Source organism: Mustela nigripes, chromosome 13, assembly GCF_022355385.1.
Source record: "Mustela nigripes isolate SB6536 chromosome 13, MUSNIG.SB6536, whole genome shotgun sequence".
NCBI classification, from domain to species: Eukaryota; Metazoa; Chordata; class Mammalia; order Carnivora; family Mustelidae; genus Mustela; species Mustela nigripes.
Window position 1 is genome coordinate 6,474,249 of NC_081569.1, and position 16,656 is coordinate 6,490,904.

Consider the following 16,656-nt stretch of genomic DNA (forward strand, 5'->3'; position numbering starts at 1 on the left):
GTGCAACAGGTGTGACTGTTCCAGGCTTCGTGAACAGACAACATTCACCCAATTTGGGATCCTTTGCTGGAAACACGTCCCAACTGCCCCCGTTCCTAAGGGCCCCTTTGGTCGACCTCAGACCCTGGTTGCCTTCTCTTGAAATTTAAAAAAAGGGAAAAGAGAAGAAAGAGATCTCTTCCAATGTCTTTATTATTATAATTATCATCATCTTTAGTTTTCAAAAATATAAATAGGTGCACGGAACTCTGGTGCCTGCACCGTCCCGGGGGTGTGGGGGGAGGGGAGGGGGTGGGGCGGCACTCCCGCTGGGAAGGAGGTGCCCTCCCCACCCAGCCTTGCCGAGAGAGATGTACACCTGCACACCTGCTCCGGTGGGAGGAGGTTACTGGAAGAGGGACCCTGGGAGGGAAGCCGACCCCCACGCAGCGGAAGATCCCTCCATGGCTCTCTCCTGCCCCCTCACCTTCAGCGGAGGCCGCCCCCTCTCCCCTAGGCTTCTTCCCCCACACAGAGGGTGCAGCTCTCCTTCCTCCAATACATTCAGCTGTGGTCCGGTCCCAGCCCCTTCCTCCCTCCCCCCCTAGCTCTCCCTGGAGGTGAAAGAACCAACGATTGCACTGCTCTTGGATAAAGTCAGGAAACAAAAAATAATCTTCTTTATTTAACTTAACCCCTCCCCTTCTCCCCCTGTCCCTGCACTGGTCCCTGGAAAGGCACAACGGGAGATTGAAGAAACGTCTCTAAACTCAGTCCACGGGTTACAATACGTTTGCTTGGCTTTGGCATTGGGGGGGAAATCAGATGCAGTTTTGGCAATTGGGGGGGGCCGGGGAGCGGTTGCATACACAATGTGGGATTTGTTTTTCTCCTTCTTTAATGGAATTCCTTATATGACAGAAAGCGACAAGAAGGGGACACCATCCGTGTGGGACATCAGCCTGGCGAGGCTCCTGGGCTCAGCATCCTGGGCGCGTCCTGGAGGCTCCCCTCAGTGGGCTGTGCTGGGGCGGCTCCTCCGTGGGGCCCGTGGGCTCCGCTTCTGTAGTCTGCGCTTGTATGTGGAGGCTGGGGTGGAAGGGAGACCAGAAATCTTGACCGCTTGCTCAATAGGGAGCTGGGGCAGCCCAGCCTCTCCCCACGGGTCCCTCCTCTTCCCCTTCCCCGCAGGAACCACCAGCTCAAGAAGGCAACCTGAGGCTTCACTCTGGTTTAGATTTTTTCTTGGCACCAACTTGGGCTAGGGGGCTTTGAGCTGGTGTTGAAAAGGAAAGCAGGCCATCTGCTTTTTCCTTCGAGAGCGAGCCCTCCCCAAGGGCAGAGGGAGTGAGTGTGAGGGAGTGAGGCCCCGGATAGTGCGGACAGCTGGTGCTCAGACGCCCCCGGGAGAGAGCAGCAGGACCTGGTGCTGGGATCTAACACTGTGCCCAGCCTGGGTCGGGGGAGGGGCGGTGCTCACGGTCTGTGCAGGTGACCCGAGGCTCCTCCCAGTGCCCGCTGGGCTGGCAGCGGATGGTGGGCACGTGGCGCTGGACAAAACCCTCGGTGCACTGGTACCGCACCAGTGAATTGATCTCATACCGGTCCTTCTTCTGCCCGAAGGTTCTGGCGTGTTCCACCACGGGGGGATCTCCGCAGGCCACTGAGGGGCAAACACCCTTGAGAAAGGGCTCTCAGAGGGTCTCCCGTGATGGCCCATGCCCGTGATGAGCCGGTGCAGCCCCCTCTGGCTGTGAGGAGACAGCCCAGAGCCCAAGGAGGGGACACATGGCCCTGAGCCCCGGCTGCTGGCAAAGGGCCGTTTTCACACTGTGCTAAGCATCTGGGAACCACTGGTTCTAACATCTGGGCCCGTCTGTGATTTAGGGCAGCAGGGCAGGAATAGAAGGAGGGTCTCCAGGGAACGAGGAAAGGACAACAGGGAGGGAAAAGGGGCGACAGCCAGGCAGACGGCCTGTGACTTCTTTATGAAAACAGTGGGACAGAAAGGAGGCCTGGGCAGGGCACAGGAACCGGAGAGCCATGTTCGACCAGTACCTCCGTGTCCACAGACTCTGAACAGAGGATCGGGACCTGACCACTGACAGCTCTGGGGACCCCGAAGAGCGCCGGGCTGTCCACCCAGGGCAGTCCTCGTGTGTGACTTTCTGTGCAGGTGCCTAGGGGGCTGTGTGTGTGGGAGCCGGTCTGTCCTCCAGCCTGGGACCCTCGCCCTCCCTAGGAGTGGGCCTGCTCTTGCCACTGGCCCCAGGACGCTGGCACAGGGAGAGCCCCCCACGCCCAGACTAGCGCCAGTCTGCCTGCTGGGTGGTTAAGGGGACAGTAGCACCCAGGAGGCCAGGACATGTGCCCCAGATCCCACAGCAGGAGCCCCAGGGCCTGACCTCAGCCAGGCGGGGCCGCTCCAGGGTGCCGCTCACCTGTGCCCTTTTTACACGTGAAGGGCAGGTGGTAATTGCAGGGCACGTCGTTCCACTCTCCCTTCTCGTGCCAGATCATCACCACGCAGTCCTCTCCGCTGACGAAGAAGTTGTCCGGCTGGTTGGGGCGCCAGTTCTCAAATTGCTGGGGGGAGGTGAGGGTTTGGCAGGGGTGAGGCTGAGGCCGGAGCTCGGCCTGACCCCCGCCTTCTTCTCTGTCCCGGATGAGCCCATGCCACTCCTCCATCGGGCCAGCAGGGGCGGGCCTCACAGGCTGCCTTGCTTGGATAGCGCTGGGCGGTGAAGACGTGGCTCCCGGGTCCAGACTGTCTCCCTAGGCTTCTCCCTCAGGCCTGGCCCTCCGGCGGAGTCCACTTCTCCCACCCTCCAACTCTGTTCCCATCCACCTCTTCCAGGAAGCCTTCCCTGACTTCCTCTGCTGAGCTGCAGCATTACTTTGTGTACTGTCCCTTGGCATCTATGTCGCTTTCTGTGGGCCTGGCTCCTTGAGTCGACTGAATCCTCTGTGGGCAGGGAAGCCCTTAAAAGCCTCCATGTCCCCTTCTGCTGGTGTGCCTACATTCCGTCATCATCTGCATCGCCTCCTTCATGCTAGTGTTCCCCGACCCACCCTGGCAGAGAGGACTGAGATTCAGTCCCGGCCTGCAGGGCTCCCAGCCCGGCAGCGGCTCTGGGTGCCTCTATTCCTCTCCTCGGGGCCCCCAACTCTCCCCAGTTTCCCCGGCAGAACTCACCAAGGAGTGTCCGTCTGACCAGCGGAAGTCCCCTTCGATGGTCCTGTCATTCAGGCCGATCCACTGGTAGTCTTGGGCGTTGTCTAGAGAGAGGCGTGAGGGTTGGGCACGGCGCTGGACACCCCGAGGGTGTCTGAGAACTTGTACGCACAGAGCCGGAGGGGATGGGGTTGTGGCATAAGGCGGGTGGGCTCCTAGGACCAGGCCACCTGCTTCTACGGCCCTGACACGGGTCTCCGCATACACACGTGCGGAGTGTGCTTCGGACCAGCCCCCAAGCTGGCAGGGACTGGCGATACCCACTCCCCAGGGTTAGTCTGCGGCTTCGGGGCGCAGCCCCGGGGGCGGAAACCCCCTTCCTTCCCTCCCCGCCCCCCACCCTGCCGGCCCCGAGACCCCCCACTCCTCCCTCCGCACTCACTGTTGACAAACTCCTGCTCCTCGGGGGTGACGATGCTGCTCAGGTGTGACTGTTGGGCCCGACACCGGCTCTCGGCATCCACCCAGCTCTCGCGGTCCGGGAAGTAGCGGTAACAGTGACCCTGGAACTTGGTCCAGCCCTCCTCACACAGCTCCTGGTCTGCAACACAGGTCAGGGGCTTGAAGGGAGAGGCCCCGGGGCCGCCTGGGGGTGTCTGGTGCGGCCAGTCCAGTCGTATGCCAGCTGCCTCCGTTCACCCCGCCTTCCAGGTCCGCCCCTGAGTTGGGAGCCAGGAAGGCCCGGCCCTGGAGCCCCAGAGGCTCTGGGTATGTTCCCACCATCTTTCCCTGATGTCGGCCCCCCAAGCTTTTCTCCTGTCGGGATCCCTGCTCTGCGGGGTGGAAGTTGGGAGGTGTCGAGGTTGAAGGGGGGAGGGGGGAGTTGTGGGGAACGCGTGAAGGGACCAGCAGCAGGCATTGCTGGGGGCATGAAATGGCACTTTGGGTGGCAGAGAGGAGCAGAAATAAGTCCGGTCTGGGTCTACAGAAGACTCGGGCTCTCCATCTGTCGATCTGAGCTGGCCCTGGCTGGGCACAGGATACCGGCCTCTTGGAGGACGAGGAAGCCAACTGGGGGTCCACGACCCAGGGGCCTTGCTTGTTAATTTCTTGGTGACAAGTGAGAAGAGGGGGGAGCTTCTCTCCTCACAAACCTAAATGGGTAATGGGTTCTGAGTTCAGGAGAAGGAGAGGGAGCTCTTGGAGCAGGCCGGAGGGACAGACAGAGTCTCCCGCAGGCTTGGGAGAATCATAGGACTGCGACTTCCCATCTCTGCCTTCAGTGACACCACATCAGGAGCTGTAAATTCCTCAGAGATCGGCAGATGCTACCTCTCAGGGCTCCCTCTTCCTCCTCAAGAGCTAGCTGTTAACCATCAACCGGTACCCCATGGGACAGAAGGAATTCCCAGACCCTCTCTTCCTCCTTCCCCTGGGGCCTCCCAGGGGAAGGGGTGCTCCTTGGGCCTGGGGGCCCGAGGGCAGGTCTGGGAACCCTCAGGCTGTATGGAGCCTCCCTTACTGGGTGCGACCCACAGTCTGGCTGACCCGGGAAGGGAGGACCAGAACCAGAGGGGGAGGAAGCTTAGCTGAAGGGGTGGATGCTAGGCAGAGAGACACTCCGGGAGGCTGAGACAGAGAACGCGTGGAGGCCAGGCGCCCAAGGAGAAGAGGCCGAGCAGCAGGAGGGCTGAGGAGGAGGCCGCTGGTCCCCTGTAGCCCATGCCTCCTCCAAGGAGCAAGGCAAAGGTCTGGAAAGAAGGTGGCAAGGTGTCTGAGGGAGCTAGGCACCTGAGCAGGCGAGAGACGGCATTCCAGGGCTGTCGGGGCAACAAGCTGGGCTGAGCAGGCAAACCTGGGCAGGGGTGGGGTGGTGGTGGGGGGTTTGGCGGGAACAGCTCTGGGAGGGCCCAGGGCATGCAGGATGGAGGCTCTGGGGAAGCAGGAACAGAATTCCAGCAAGGCTGGAAGGCGCAGTGGGCCCGGAGCCAAGCCGCAAAGCACCTGGCAGACCGAAATGGCAGAAGAAATGGAGCCTTGCTTTGCTTAGTCGGGCGACACCGGCACCATCTCTGCGGCCCACCGGAGCACACAGCCCGGTGGGGGCCCTGCCTCCACGCTGGGCAGAGCACCTCTTTCCCTAGGAAGGTGTCCAGGAGCAGATGTGCCAGACACTCCTCCCCTGTGGCAAACATTTCGGCATCCTGGGAAGAGAATCCTATAACCCTCCATTCTTCCCCGCAGCCAAGACCCCATGCTTAATTTCTTTGTGTCTAGGGGTGGAGGAGGAGTGTGGGAGGCTGCTGGGAAGGAAGGAGGTTCAGGCCTTTTCTTCCAGAAACCTTAAGTTCCTCCAACAGTCTGTAAGCTTGGCAGTGCCTGGAAGGAAAATGCAATCCCAAGCTACCTCCCCAGACTGCTTAGGACCAAAGGGACACTTCCCAGGAGTTTCTTTTGCTTTCTGGCAGCTCCTGAGATATCCAACTTGAGCGATCATAGAAAATGGTCTGGAACCCCTACATGCTTCTAGGTCTGTGTGAGTTATTGCTACTAGTAATCACAAGTGCCATCTCCCCCTTTCTGGGTTGGGATGACTCTGAGGCCTAGGAGCATGGCAGGGGGAAACTAGAAGCACCAGAGTGAGGGAGTGCCGGGGACAGGGGGTGCGAGGCTCAGGGAAGTTCCTGGCACACGCCTTCCTTGGCCGAGCCTGGCCCAGGTGCAGAAGTGAAGGGGCTGGCAAGGCCCAAGAGGGGAAACTCAGCCCCCATCCCTTGCAGCGAGGCTCTGTTCTCTCTGGCCAGCCTTTCGACTTGCACAAGGGCAGGGAAAAGGAAGCACAGGCCAGGAGTGGCATTGACATGGCAGCAGTCACTGGTGATGGGAGAAATTGACATGCAGCAGCCCCTGCCCATGCATGTCATGCTGGTGACACAGAGCTCTCAGGCAGACAAAACAGAACGCTTGCCAGAGAAGAATGAGGTAGCATGGCCAGCGTGGCCTGGTGGCTCCCCAGGCCATGGAGGGGCCACAAAAGTCCCACAGGCAATACAGCAGGCTGATACATGCTTGTGACCCACAGCTTCCTTCCAGACGAGTGCACGGGATCAGCTCTGTCCTCTTTTGGTCTGAGGCACGCACCGACCTCAAGGTGCTATCAGTGGTCTGGAAGCCCTGAAGAAGGTCCGTGTTTTAACGATCCCCCAGGACCCCACCTTCCAGAGCACAGGCTGGCACGTCTCTCCTATGGTCAGATCAGCCAATGCCCCAGAGGAGGGTTTCCGCAAGAAGAGTGGGAGTGAGTGAGGCAGACTTCTCAGTGGGGGCCCCTGAAATGGCTGTCCGGGTTGAGTGTGCCGGCCCCAGCCAGGGCCGAGCGCCTGTGGTTAGAAGGAAGGGAGACAGAGGAGGAGGGTGCGGCAGTTAGTAACATTAGCTGAAGCCGAGACGGCCGTACCAATCTCACACAGGTCCCCTCGGTAGCTGGGAAGGCATAAGCATGTGAAAGAGTCGATGGTGTCCACGCAGGTGGCTCCATTCAGACAAGGACTTGAGAGGCATTCGTCAATGTCTGCAAGAAACCAAGGGCCACCATTAGGACTCTGGCCGGCAGCTCTAGCTTGGCAAGCATCGCAGGTGCCCTATGGGTGGCCAGCCCTGCTGCTCTCCAGAGTCCTGGGAGGGGTGGCTGGACTTCCTAAGAGCTGTTGCTGCTGCTGCTGCTGCCGCCATATTGGAGCGCTGAGCCAAAGATCCAACCCGGGTTTTCTTGGATGTGTGTGATTCCTGACTGGCAACCCTGGAGCCCTGGAGCCAGGTTTCCCTGTGGGTGGAGAGATCTGGGGCTTCTGAAGGCGAACGCCCACTGGAAGACTGAGCACCCAGCTCCTCTGAGATGCTTTCTTTTGTGAGTATTTCGAGAGGCTTTGTGTCTGAGCTGGCTCGCAACGTGACGCTGGTGAGCGAGGACACCGGAAGCTAAGCGTCTGGAGCTTGTTAGAGCTTTTATTTTCCGATCTTCCTCTGTAGTTATGAACTGAGGCAAGAGGGCAAGGCACAAACAAGCCAGAGGTGGCATGGAGGAACTGACGGGAGTCCCAGCATGCACTTGGATTCCCAGCAGCATGGATCCCATAGAACCATGAGAAAATGGTGGCAGGGGCCATCTGCCCGAGACTCGTTCCATCTGTGGGAGTTGCAGACACCTCCATCTCTAGTAAATCAAATTCTGTTTTATAAAGGTGAGGCTGGCATCATTCTCTTGGGGGAAGGAAGAGAAACCAGCGCAGCATTTTCCTATATTCCTTCCAGCTTAGGGCCCTAGAACGTGGACATCTCCAGTGAGTCTCAGTTTTCAGACAGGTTCCTTTCTAGCCAGTGGGAGACTAAGATTTGAAGCTGGTGAGCCACTTACTAAGTGGCCAACCCCCACCCTGGGGTAGAGCAGGTCCCCATCAACCTCTTCTTTCCAGGCAGACTCTTCCTCCCTTCTGTTCTTCTGGCCCAAGACGTTTTTTCTGATCCAACTTCTTTGTGGGACTGGAACTGGTAAGCCACTGGCCTCCATTTTTTCATCCATCGGCCAAGGTGAGAAGTGAATCCTCTAATCTGGTCTTTCTGCCTCTTTCTGAGAAGCCAGGAACCTGGGAGTCTCTTACTGTCTTCGTATTTCTACTACAAAGGCTCCTGCTGGTTTTCTCTGGGTACCTTCCTCTGGGAACATGATAGAAGGTATTGTGAAGCTCTTCTCCCCAGATCAGTAGGATTCTGCAATGAATGGGTGCCACTGGCCATTGGGGCATCATGATACAAGGCTAAGCCTTGATGTACGCAGCTGTGTTCACACAACCTTCAGGACCCAACATGTCTATAGGTGGTGTCCACGTGATCAGCGCCTAAACACCTTCCAGGATTAGTTCCCACCTCTTAGGACAGCAGATTAGACCTTAAAGTCCATCTCCTCTTAAGAAGGCTAAAGTACGTTCCTGTGGATCCTTTTCGCTAGCTGGTGTGCAGTAGACGTCTTCTGGACCAGATAGGTTTGGGGAGTGGGTGGCCTGAAAATCTCAGGTCCTCAGGTATCTTTCTGTTCCCACGGAGTTCGTAGCTTCATCTCAGGGAGCGTGCGCCACGGATTAGACACCAACAGTTCCAAGGTCGGAACTGTTCCAAGCAAAACCAAAATGCATGGAGGAACTGACAGGAGTCCCAGCATGCACTTGGATTCCCAGCATGCACTTGGATTCCCAGCAGCAGCAGTAGCAGCAATAGGTCAGGCCGGTGGGCCGGGCGGAAGCTGGGGGCTACTCAACGGAGCCCCTGTTCTCTTGTGTCCATTAGCGTCATTGCGGGATGTGGGAAGCACCGGGCGAGGGGGGCTTAAGCAAACGGAGGCGCTAAAGCAGTTGTAGAGAGCAGGGGACAGGAGTGGCCTGTGGGCGGAAGAGCTGGATGGCAACCCCACCATGGGGGAGGGGCAGAGGAGGCGGAGGCCCCGGGGAGGTCGGGCCAGGTGGCCTTCCTTGTCCCAGAAGCATGTTTCACATAACTTGCCCCCTGGTGGCCCAGAGACCGGGGCTGGGGACCTTGTTGTTTTCCTCCTGGCTTTGGCACCCGATCTGAGAAGGGTGCAGGGGAGAGACGGTCCCCAAAACTCAGGGAACCTGTCCCCCGGGGTTCAGAAGCTGTTTTGTGCAGGGCCCAGGGTTCACAGATGAGAAGGGAAGGAGGGCCAGAATGCTGAAGACCACAGAGCCTGTGGGTGCCCGCGGGGCAGTAGAGAGAGGCCTTCTGCTGCAGGAAGGGGGCCCAGCGTTCTGTGTGGGGCTTTCTTGTGAGCTGCTCACATCTGCCAGGCCTCATCTCCTCTCCCTCCGGCCTTGCAGTGCCCATACCTCTTTCTGTGCAGGGCAAATGGGATGTTGCTCGTCTTCTGGAACCATGAGAGAAGGTGAGCTGGGCTGACCACAAAGAGGGTGGGGACCCAGACAGGCTGCCAGCAGGAGGGGGGACTGAAAGGGCTTTGGGCCATGGGCAGACTGCATGAAGGAAGAGAGGAGAGAGAAGGAACCGATCTCTCTCATGAATCTTCTCTGAGCCAGACAGTATGGCTCCGACATGCTTTACCCTTCCAACAGTCCCAGGGCACAGATGTCATATGCCCTAGAGTACAGGTAAGGAAAGAAAGGACGTAGCCTGCCCATGCTGGTAAGCTGGGCAGACAGCCTGGAAGAGACAGAGGCAAGAATCAGACACTCAGGCTGCAAGTTGGGCCTCTGTCCTCTGTGAAGGGAGAGGGTCACTGAAGTCTTAGATCTCAGTATCTCACTATCATTCCTGCTGCACCAGGCCAAGAGCTCCCCTACTGTTTCATCAGGGACCCTGGGGAGGGTTAGAACTCTGAGTCCTCTTCCCACCGCTATAACCAAAAGGGATGATTTTTTCCTGCACCAGGACCTAACTTAGGGGAGACAAGAACGGAGAGCCCCCGGTAAAGGTGAGGGGAATAAGATACTTCCAAATAATCACTTTGGCATCTGAATTGGGGAGCTCAGGCCTCCCCCCTGAATAGGCCTTGACTGGCTTTTGCTTATGTCAGAAATAAGGACCTCCAAACAAGAGAGTTTATTTGGCTTACAGGAAAAGGCTGAATGAAGACAGCAGGTAATTTTACTCAAAGGATACCCAACTAAAAGGGTTGCCAATCATAAAGAATATATGAATGGTATTCAAGTTGTTCAGTGCACAACCTGTGCAGCTGTATGTGTTGACCCTGGACATAACTTTCCTGGACAAACATGGAAGAAAATCCCCTCAAGAAGCACAGAGATGGGGTGCCTGGGTGGCTCAGTTGTTGAGCTTCTGCCTTCAGCTCAGGTCATGATCCCAGCTTCCTGGGATTGAGGCCCAGGTCGAGCTCCCTGCTTGGCGGGGAACCTGCTTCTCCCTTTCCAGCTTCCCTGTGCTTGTGTTCCCTCTCTTGCTATCTCTCTCTCTCATAAATTAAAAAAAAAAAAAGAAGAAGAAGAAGCAGAAGAAGCACAGAGACAATTTCTTAACTCAGTGGATGTCCTACAACCTGCAAACACCTAGAATCAATTAGATGGCCAGAACTGAGTAAATGCACTTGCTTTCTGGTGTATCACAACTGACAGAAGGTTTATAAGAACATATTTGCCAGTTCCAGTTTGCTTTTAAATAAACATAATTAAGTTAACCAATATGCTATAATTATACTATCAAGTCTTTTATATTTTTAAAGTTTGATCCTGAATGTAAGTTTAATATCCTGCATCTTAAATTCAGTCACAGTTGACCTTTGAACTAACATGGGTTTGTGTGTTGTCTGCTTATATGCAGATTTTTTACGATACAGTACTGTAAACGTGTTTTCTCTTTCTTATGATTTTTTTTCTATTTTTTTTTTTAATTAAGTAAGCTCTATGCCCAACATGGGGCCTGAACTCATGACCCCGAGATCAAAAGTCACACGTTCTACCTACTGAGCCAGCCAAGAGCCCCCCTTTTATGATTTCCTGAATAACATTTTCTTGTCTTCAACTTACTTTATTATAAGAATACAGTAAATAGTACGTATAACCTACAAGCTAAGTATTAATTGACTTTCTGCTATTACTAAGGCTTCCGGTCAACAGGAGACTATTAGTAGTTAAGTATTTGAGGAGTCAGAATTTATATGCAGATTTTCAATTCTGTGGGGGACTGGCACTCCTAACCCCGGTGGTGCTGTTCAAGGGTTGACTAGTCCCTGTTCAAGTCTGCCCATTGACTTTTCGGTTATGTCGTGTCATGAAGGTGTGATTTGTATTTGCACTCGTAACCCTGTATTTTCACTTGCTTTGACAACATCCCCCTTCCCCCTGAGGTTAAGATTTCACTGAAATTCCAACCTCCCTGCTCCAGGGGAAGAGACAATGTCAGATCACAGATCAGAGCCTCAAGCCTACAAAATGAAGAATGTCAGTAAGACGGAAAAGAGGCTGACTGAATTCTGAGTTCATGCCCTCCTAACCCAGGAATTTAGAGAAATCCACCCAGCACCAGTGATTGCTGGAAACTTGGATGTTGAGATCTGATTAGAACAGAATATCTCAACCTTAGCAAAACAGAATCTACTGCGGTAGTTAACAAAAATTTTTTAAAAGATCTTTTAAACTACCAATGTTCAGACCAGTTCTGCTGGAGCCAGAAATCTCAACAAATGTCAGCAAAGAGGTTGTGGGGGGAGGGAGGGGAGGTTGCTGCTTTTTAAGTGGATCAGAATGAGGGAGGTAGCCCTACTCCTTCAATCGCTAGGAAATCTGAGTATTCACTAAACATGTTCATTTCGACGTCAAGAGTGCAGATGACTCATTTATCAAGAACTTGCTTATGGAATGCTGACTTAGCAAGACGATGACAATTGTCACGTATTTTCTCTTAAGGGCTACATAACAACCTCCAGCCTCATTTACTAGGTGGAAGGTTACCCCGAGTATTCAAATACTGCCACAGGAATAATGCGACATTTTGCTGCTTCTGAGTGCTTGCGGGTTCTAGCTCAAGATCACAGTGGGTCACCTGCAGAGGCGGGACTCTATCTGCAGGCCTCTGGAAGCATCCTTACCACCTGCTCTTTAGAGATGACAAAGTTTTTCCTAAACATGGCGAGAGAGATGGGGAAGGGTAAGCAATCTTTACAGATGCCTCTTGGGGGGGGCCCCGGACGCTGCACACAGGTGTTCTTAATCCTCAGCCCTGGCTGCGCCCTGGAGTCACCGGGGCAGTCTTAAAAAACCCTAATGCCAAGGCCACAGGACCGTTTCAATCAGAATCGGGGGCAGTGGGACCCCAGGCATCAGGAGGTTCTTAAGGCTGAGAACCACTACTTTGAGCCTATTACAAATGAGGTCCTGAGGGCTGGCCAAGCCCCACTTCTAAACCTCTCTTCATTCTAGCGGCTCTGAAGTTCATCTCCCAAGTGAAGTCTAGCGGCTGATTCTGTGTTCGAGAGAGGGCTTCTTACTTAGCGGAGCGTGTGAAACAAGTGAGTGAAGACCCCAGTTCTGGATTTGACTCCCTCGGAGGAGCTGTCGTTTCAGATGGGGATAACTGTCAAGCTACCCACAGAGCTGCCTGGGAAGGAATCGTGGGGGGCAGAGAGCCCCGTGGGGGTACACATGGTCAGAGAAAGGACTTGCTAAAAGGGAGATAGGTGTCAGGAGATACAAACACCAGGGCAAGGGGTTTCCGGTCCTGGCAGCTGTCCCGGAAGTCCTGCTGGGCCCTGAGTCTGTTCCTCTCTGACTTAGGAAGTGTCCATGAACATGTCACCCAGGTCAGGCATCCTGCTGCTCTCCACCAGCCATACCCAGAGGGAGGACGGGCTCTGCCCTCCCAATGGGGTGGATGATGGAGGGATGCGGCTGGAGTCCCAGCGGTCACCGTGGCCTCATGACACTATCCCCTAGGTGGTAAGGCTGACTGCCCAAGGAGAGCCCACCCTCTGGCCACCGAGGCCCACAGTGCTCTTACTCATGGCTCCACCGTGCGGCCAGAGATCGACCCCAGTGGAGGAAAGAGTGAATCCATAGTCACCCTAGGACCTGCTTACACGGACTCTTTCCAGTGTAAGGGCCAAGTATACAGCATATTTACATGATGGGAGCAATATATTACAAGTTATTAATTTGCGTATATGTAAATATATGCAAACACAAAATCTTTCTTTGTATATGATGTAATGACTATTAGGAGATAGCTGCCCGGCCCTGGTAGTCTCGTGGGATCTACTTTCCCCCAGGATTCATGGCTCTGATTCTGCCTGTGTCAGAGGAATGAAGCCTTTCTAGGAAAGACTCTGGAGCAGAGGCTGGGGTAAGGGCGCAGTGGCAGTGCAGACACCACCCTGAGAATACGGGCTTGGAGGTACCGGGCATCTGTTCCCTTAAGGGTGCTGATGGGACAGGAGGAAATGTCCTCATGGCCACAGGCCTCGATGTGTTCAGGGAACACAGCAGATCCTCATCGTCTCCTTCTGGGGTGCCACCTCCCATCAGAGGACCCCCTGCCCTAGGCTCCTCACCTGCCCCACAGGCTGCTTGACCCATGAAGAAGGACAGAGGCCCCAGGGCAGTGGGGGCTGGGGAGCCGAGGGGCCAGGCGCGGTAGGTCAAGTTTCCCCCCAAGGGAGCCCCAGGCAAAAAGCAAAGGAAAAATATCAGCTTCCTGTGCCCGGTGCCTGGGTTGTGTCAAAGTGAGACCGTCGTACGGAGAAGGCACCTGTGCTGGGGTCGGGGTGGGGACCAAAGTCAGGACAGCCAGCATGACGCTTCAGGTCTTTACATCATGCAGGTCTTCACCCTACATGAGGTTAATATCTGGGCATAGATGTCATCAAATCCATTCTCTCCTCTCACACGAACTCCATGGGAAAGGGGCGCGAGTAGAATTTCTAGCACTATCTGAAGAGTCCCCCTTCTCTCTCCCTGTGCCAAGCACAGACAGTTGGACTCACGTATAATTGCTCTTGGGATGTACCACTGCAACCCGGGCAAGCACGAGGCTCTAAGTGTGGCCGGGTGCGAAGTTAGATGCTAAGTGCCTGTTCGATATGTATTTATATCCTGTTTGCCGGCCCCTGCCTCTTCCTATCTTCCAGATAAGGCTCAGAGAGATTAAGAAACTTGCCTGAGGCTACACAGCTGGCCTGTAGAGGAGTATGAATTGACGCTGTCTCTCACTACACTACAGTCTGAACTCCCCGAAAAACACTGAAAGGAGAAAAAAAAAAAATTCCCAACCATACCTGGAGTGGTTGGTGCGGATTCATCTGTCCCTCGTGGAGAAGTAGGGACGGAAACATCCGTGGGGAAGGTGGCTGTTTGGGCGGTTTGGGTCTCTTCTCCTGAGTGCAAGGGGCTTGAGGACTCGATTTCTAGAGGTGCCTCTGCAGGGCGCTGGGTCTGCTGGATCCGCTCGGACTCTGAGACGCTGGGGTTCATAACAACATCCAGCCCCGACGTGGGACCAGACAGGTCTCCGCTGACCTCAGTCCTATCTCCAGATGTCATCGGAGTGGCCGAAGGCCAGCCTGACGCCTCTGTGCCCACAACATAGGTGCTGGCCGGCTCCTCTTGTACTTCCGGGGTGGCAGAGCCCTCCCTGGGGCCTTCAGGAAAGGCAGAGGTGCTGCTGCTCACTCCCAGGCCTGAGGCTCCCTCCACATCTGCTTCAGGGAAGGCGGAGGTGGCTTCACCTACCTCAGGGGCCCCGGAAGCTCCTCCGCTGGCCTCAGGGGCGGCAGACACCCCCACCCCAGCCTCAGGAAAGACAGACGTCTCGCTGCTGGATTCCGGGACTGATGACGCTTCTAGCCCAGCCCCGGGGAACCTTGGTGTAGCTCCACTAACTTCCCCAGACGCAGAGGCTTCTCCACTGGACTCAAACAGCTGGGGGGTATGTGTCACAGGGGGTATTTGGGCAAGCTCCTGGGAAACAGTTGGTTCGGTGACACCCTCCACGAACTCTGAAGTGATTAAAGTAACTTCTGGAAGCCCTGAGGCCTCCCCACTGGTGCTTGTGGCTGCAGAGGAATCTCCACTTACATCCACAGTGCCAGAAAGGTCCCCACTAAAATATGGAGTACTTGACGGCTCTCCACTGGGCTCCAGCAGCCCGGACTGCAGCCCGCTTAGGTCCAAAACCCCTGAGTGGTCTCCAGACACGTCTGGGGCTCCAGAATGGGCCCCACTGAGTTCCAAAATGCCCGAAGGCCCTTCTCCTGCTTCCTGGGCTGTCGGAGTCTGGGTGATGGATTCCACCAAAGTTCTGTCTACAAGAGACACAGTGGGGAGCCCGGATGGGAGTCCACTGCTGTCATAGGCTCCTGAGGGTGGGCTGCTCCCAGTCTCTGCTCCAGAGGATTCTCCACTGACTTCTGCTACTCCACTTGGCAGGCCACTGAATTCTGGAGGCTGGGATGTCAACCCGCTAGAGTCAATTGCTCCAGAAGATTGGCCACTGACATCCATGATCCCAGATATGCCCGAGACATCTGCCTCCCCTGAAGGGAGTCCACTGACTTCCACAGACCCTAAACCTTCTTCTTCTATAAACATAGTTGGGGTCACTTCAACCAAACTGGTGTCCACAAATGTAATTCCAGAAGACTCGCCACTGCCACTCATGGTCCCAGGAACCAGGCCAGGGACTTCAGAAGTTGTCCCACTGAACTCTGGCAACCCTGATGGCTGCCCACTGGTATCAGGGATCCCAGATTCTTCTCCACTGAGGTCGGTTATGCCAAATGGTGGGCCACTGCCAGAAAGAACTCCAGAGGCTTCTCCACTGACATCCGGTTGTCCGGAGGGCAGTCCACTAAGCTCGGTCACTCCAGATGTTTCCCCAGAAAACCCTGATGGCTGTCCACTGACCTCAAAAAGCCCAGATGTTCCCCCACTGATGTCAGGAAACCCTGATGGCTGTCCACTGACACCAAAGAATCCAGATGTTTCCCCACTGATATCAGGAGACCCAGATGCTTGGCCACTGAGTTCAGCTCCTGAAGGGAAGCCACTAACTGCCCCACTAATGTCCAGCTCACTGAAGGGCAGTCCTGACGTTTCTCCAGCACCGCTGATGCCAATGGTTCCCCTCCCTTCCAGTTCACTTGCACTGGTAGCTGTGACCACTTCCACCAAGGTAGTATCCACTAGGGAGACAGTTGGGAATCCAGAGGGAAGTCCACTAAAGTCAGGTAGACCAGAGAATGGGCCACTTCCAAGATCCGTCCCTGAATACTCACCACTAAACCCTGAAGGAAGGCCACTTGCTTCTGGAGCTTGCCCACTTCCCACAGTTCCAGAAGGTATTCTGCCAAAGTCCAAGGCTCCAGAAGCTGAACCAACTAAGTCTTCTTTTCCAGAGGGTAACCCGCTGAGATCCTCAGCACCAAAAACAGAGGTCTCTAGACCCTCCCCTCCTGAAGGTAATCCACCGAGGTCCTCTACTCCAGAAGCAGAGGTCTCTAGACCTTCTCTTCCAGAAGGAAGTCCACTGAGGTCCCCTATTCCAGAGGCAGAGGCTTCTGGGCCTTCTCCAGAAGAGAGCCCGCTGAGGTCCCCTACACCAGAGGCAGAAGTCTCTAGACCTTCTCTTCCAGAAGGAAGTCCACTGAGGTCCCCTACTCCAGAAGCAGAGACTTCTGGAACTTCTCCAGAAGGTAGCCCGCTGAGGTCCCCTACTCCGGAGGCAGATGCTTCTCCAGAAGGCAACCTGCTGAGGTCCCCTATACCAGAGGTAGAGGTCTCTATTCCTTCTCCCCCAGAAGGAAGTCCACTGAGGTCTCCTACTCCAGAGGCAGAGACTTCTGGACCTTTTCCAGAAGGTAATCCACTGAAGTCCTCTACTCCAGAGGCTGAGACTTCTGGACCTTCTGCAGAAGTTAATCCACTGAGGTCCTCTACTCCAGAGGCTGAGACTTCTGGACCTTCTCCAGAAGG

The 16,656-nt window shown here is 55.4% G+C and overlaps 1 protein-coding gene across 1 annotated transcript in view; it reads right to left on the reverse strand.

The window, feature by feature from the left end:
* Nucleotides 1-631: 631 nt before the first annotated feature.
* The window catches only part of ACAN (aggrecan), a 59,564-nt gene continuing 43,539 nt past the window's right edge, over nucleotides 632-16,656 (reverse strand). The window contains 7 exon segments of the mRNA XM_059371604.1: nucleotides 632-1,068; nucleotides 1,460-1,642; nucleotides 2,421-2,565; nucleotides 3,176-3,258; nucleotides 3,597-3,755; nucleotides 6,612-6,725; nucleotides 13,962-16,656. The exon segment at nucleotides 13,962-16,656 is cut by the window's right edge and continues 348 nt beyond it. Of these exon segments, the coding sequence (XP_059227587.1) occupies nucleotides 992-1,068; nucleotides 1,460-1,642; nucleotides 2,421-2,565; nucleotides 3,176-3,258; nucleotides 3,597-3,755; nucleotides 6,612-6,725; nucleotides 13,962-16,656 (3,456 nt within the window). The 3' untranslated portion in view covers nucleotides 632-991.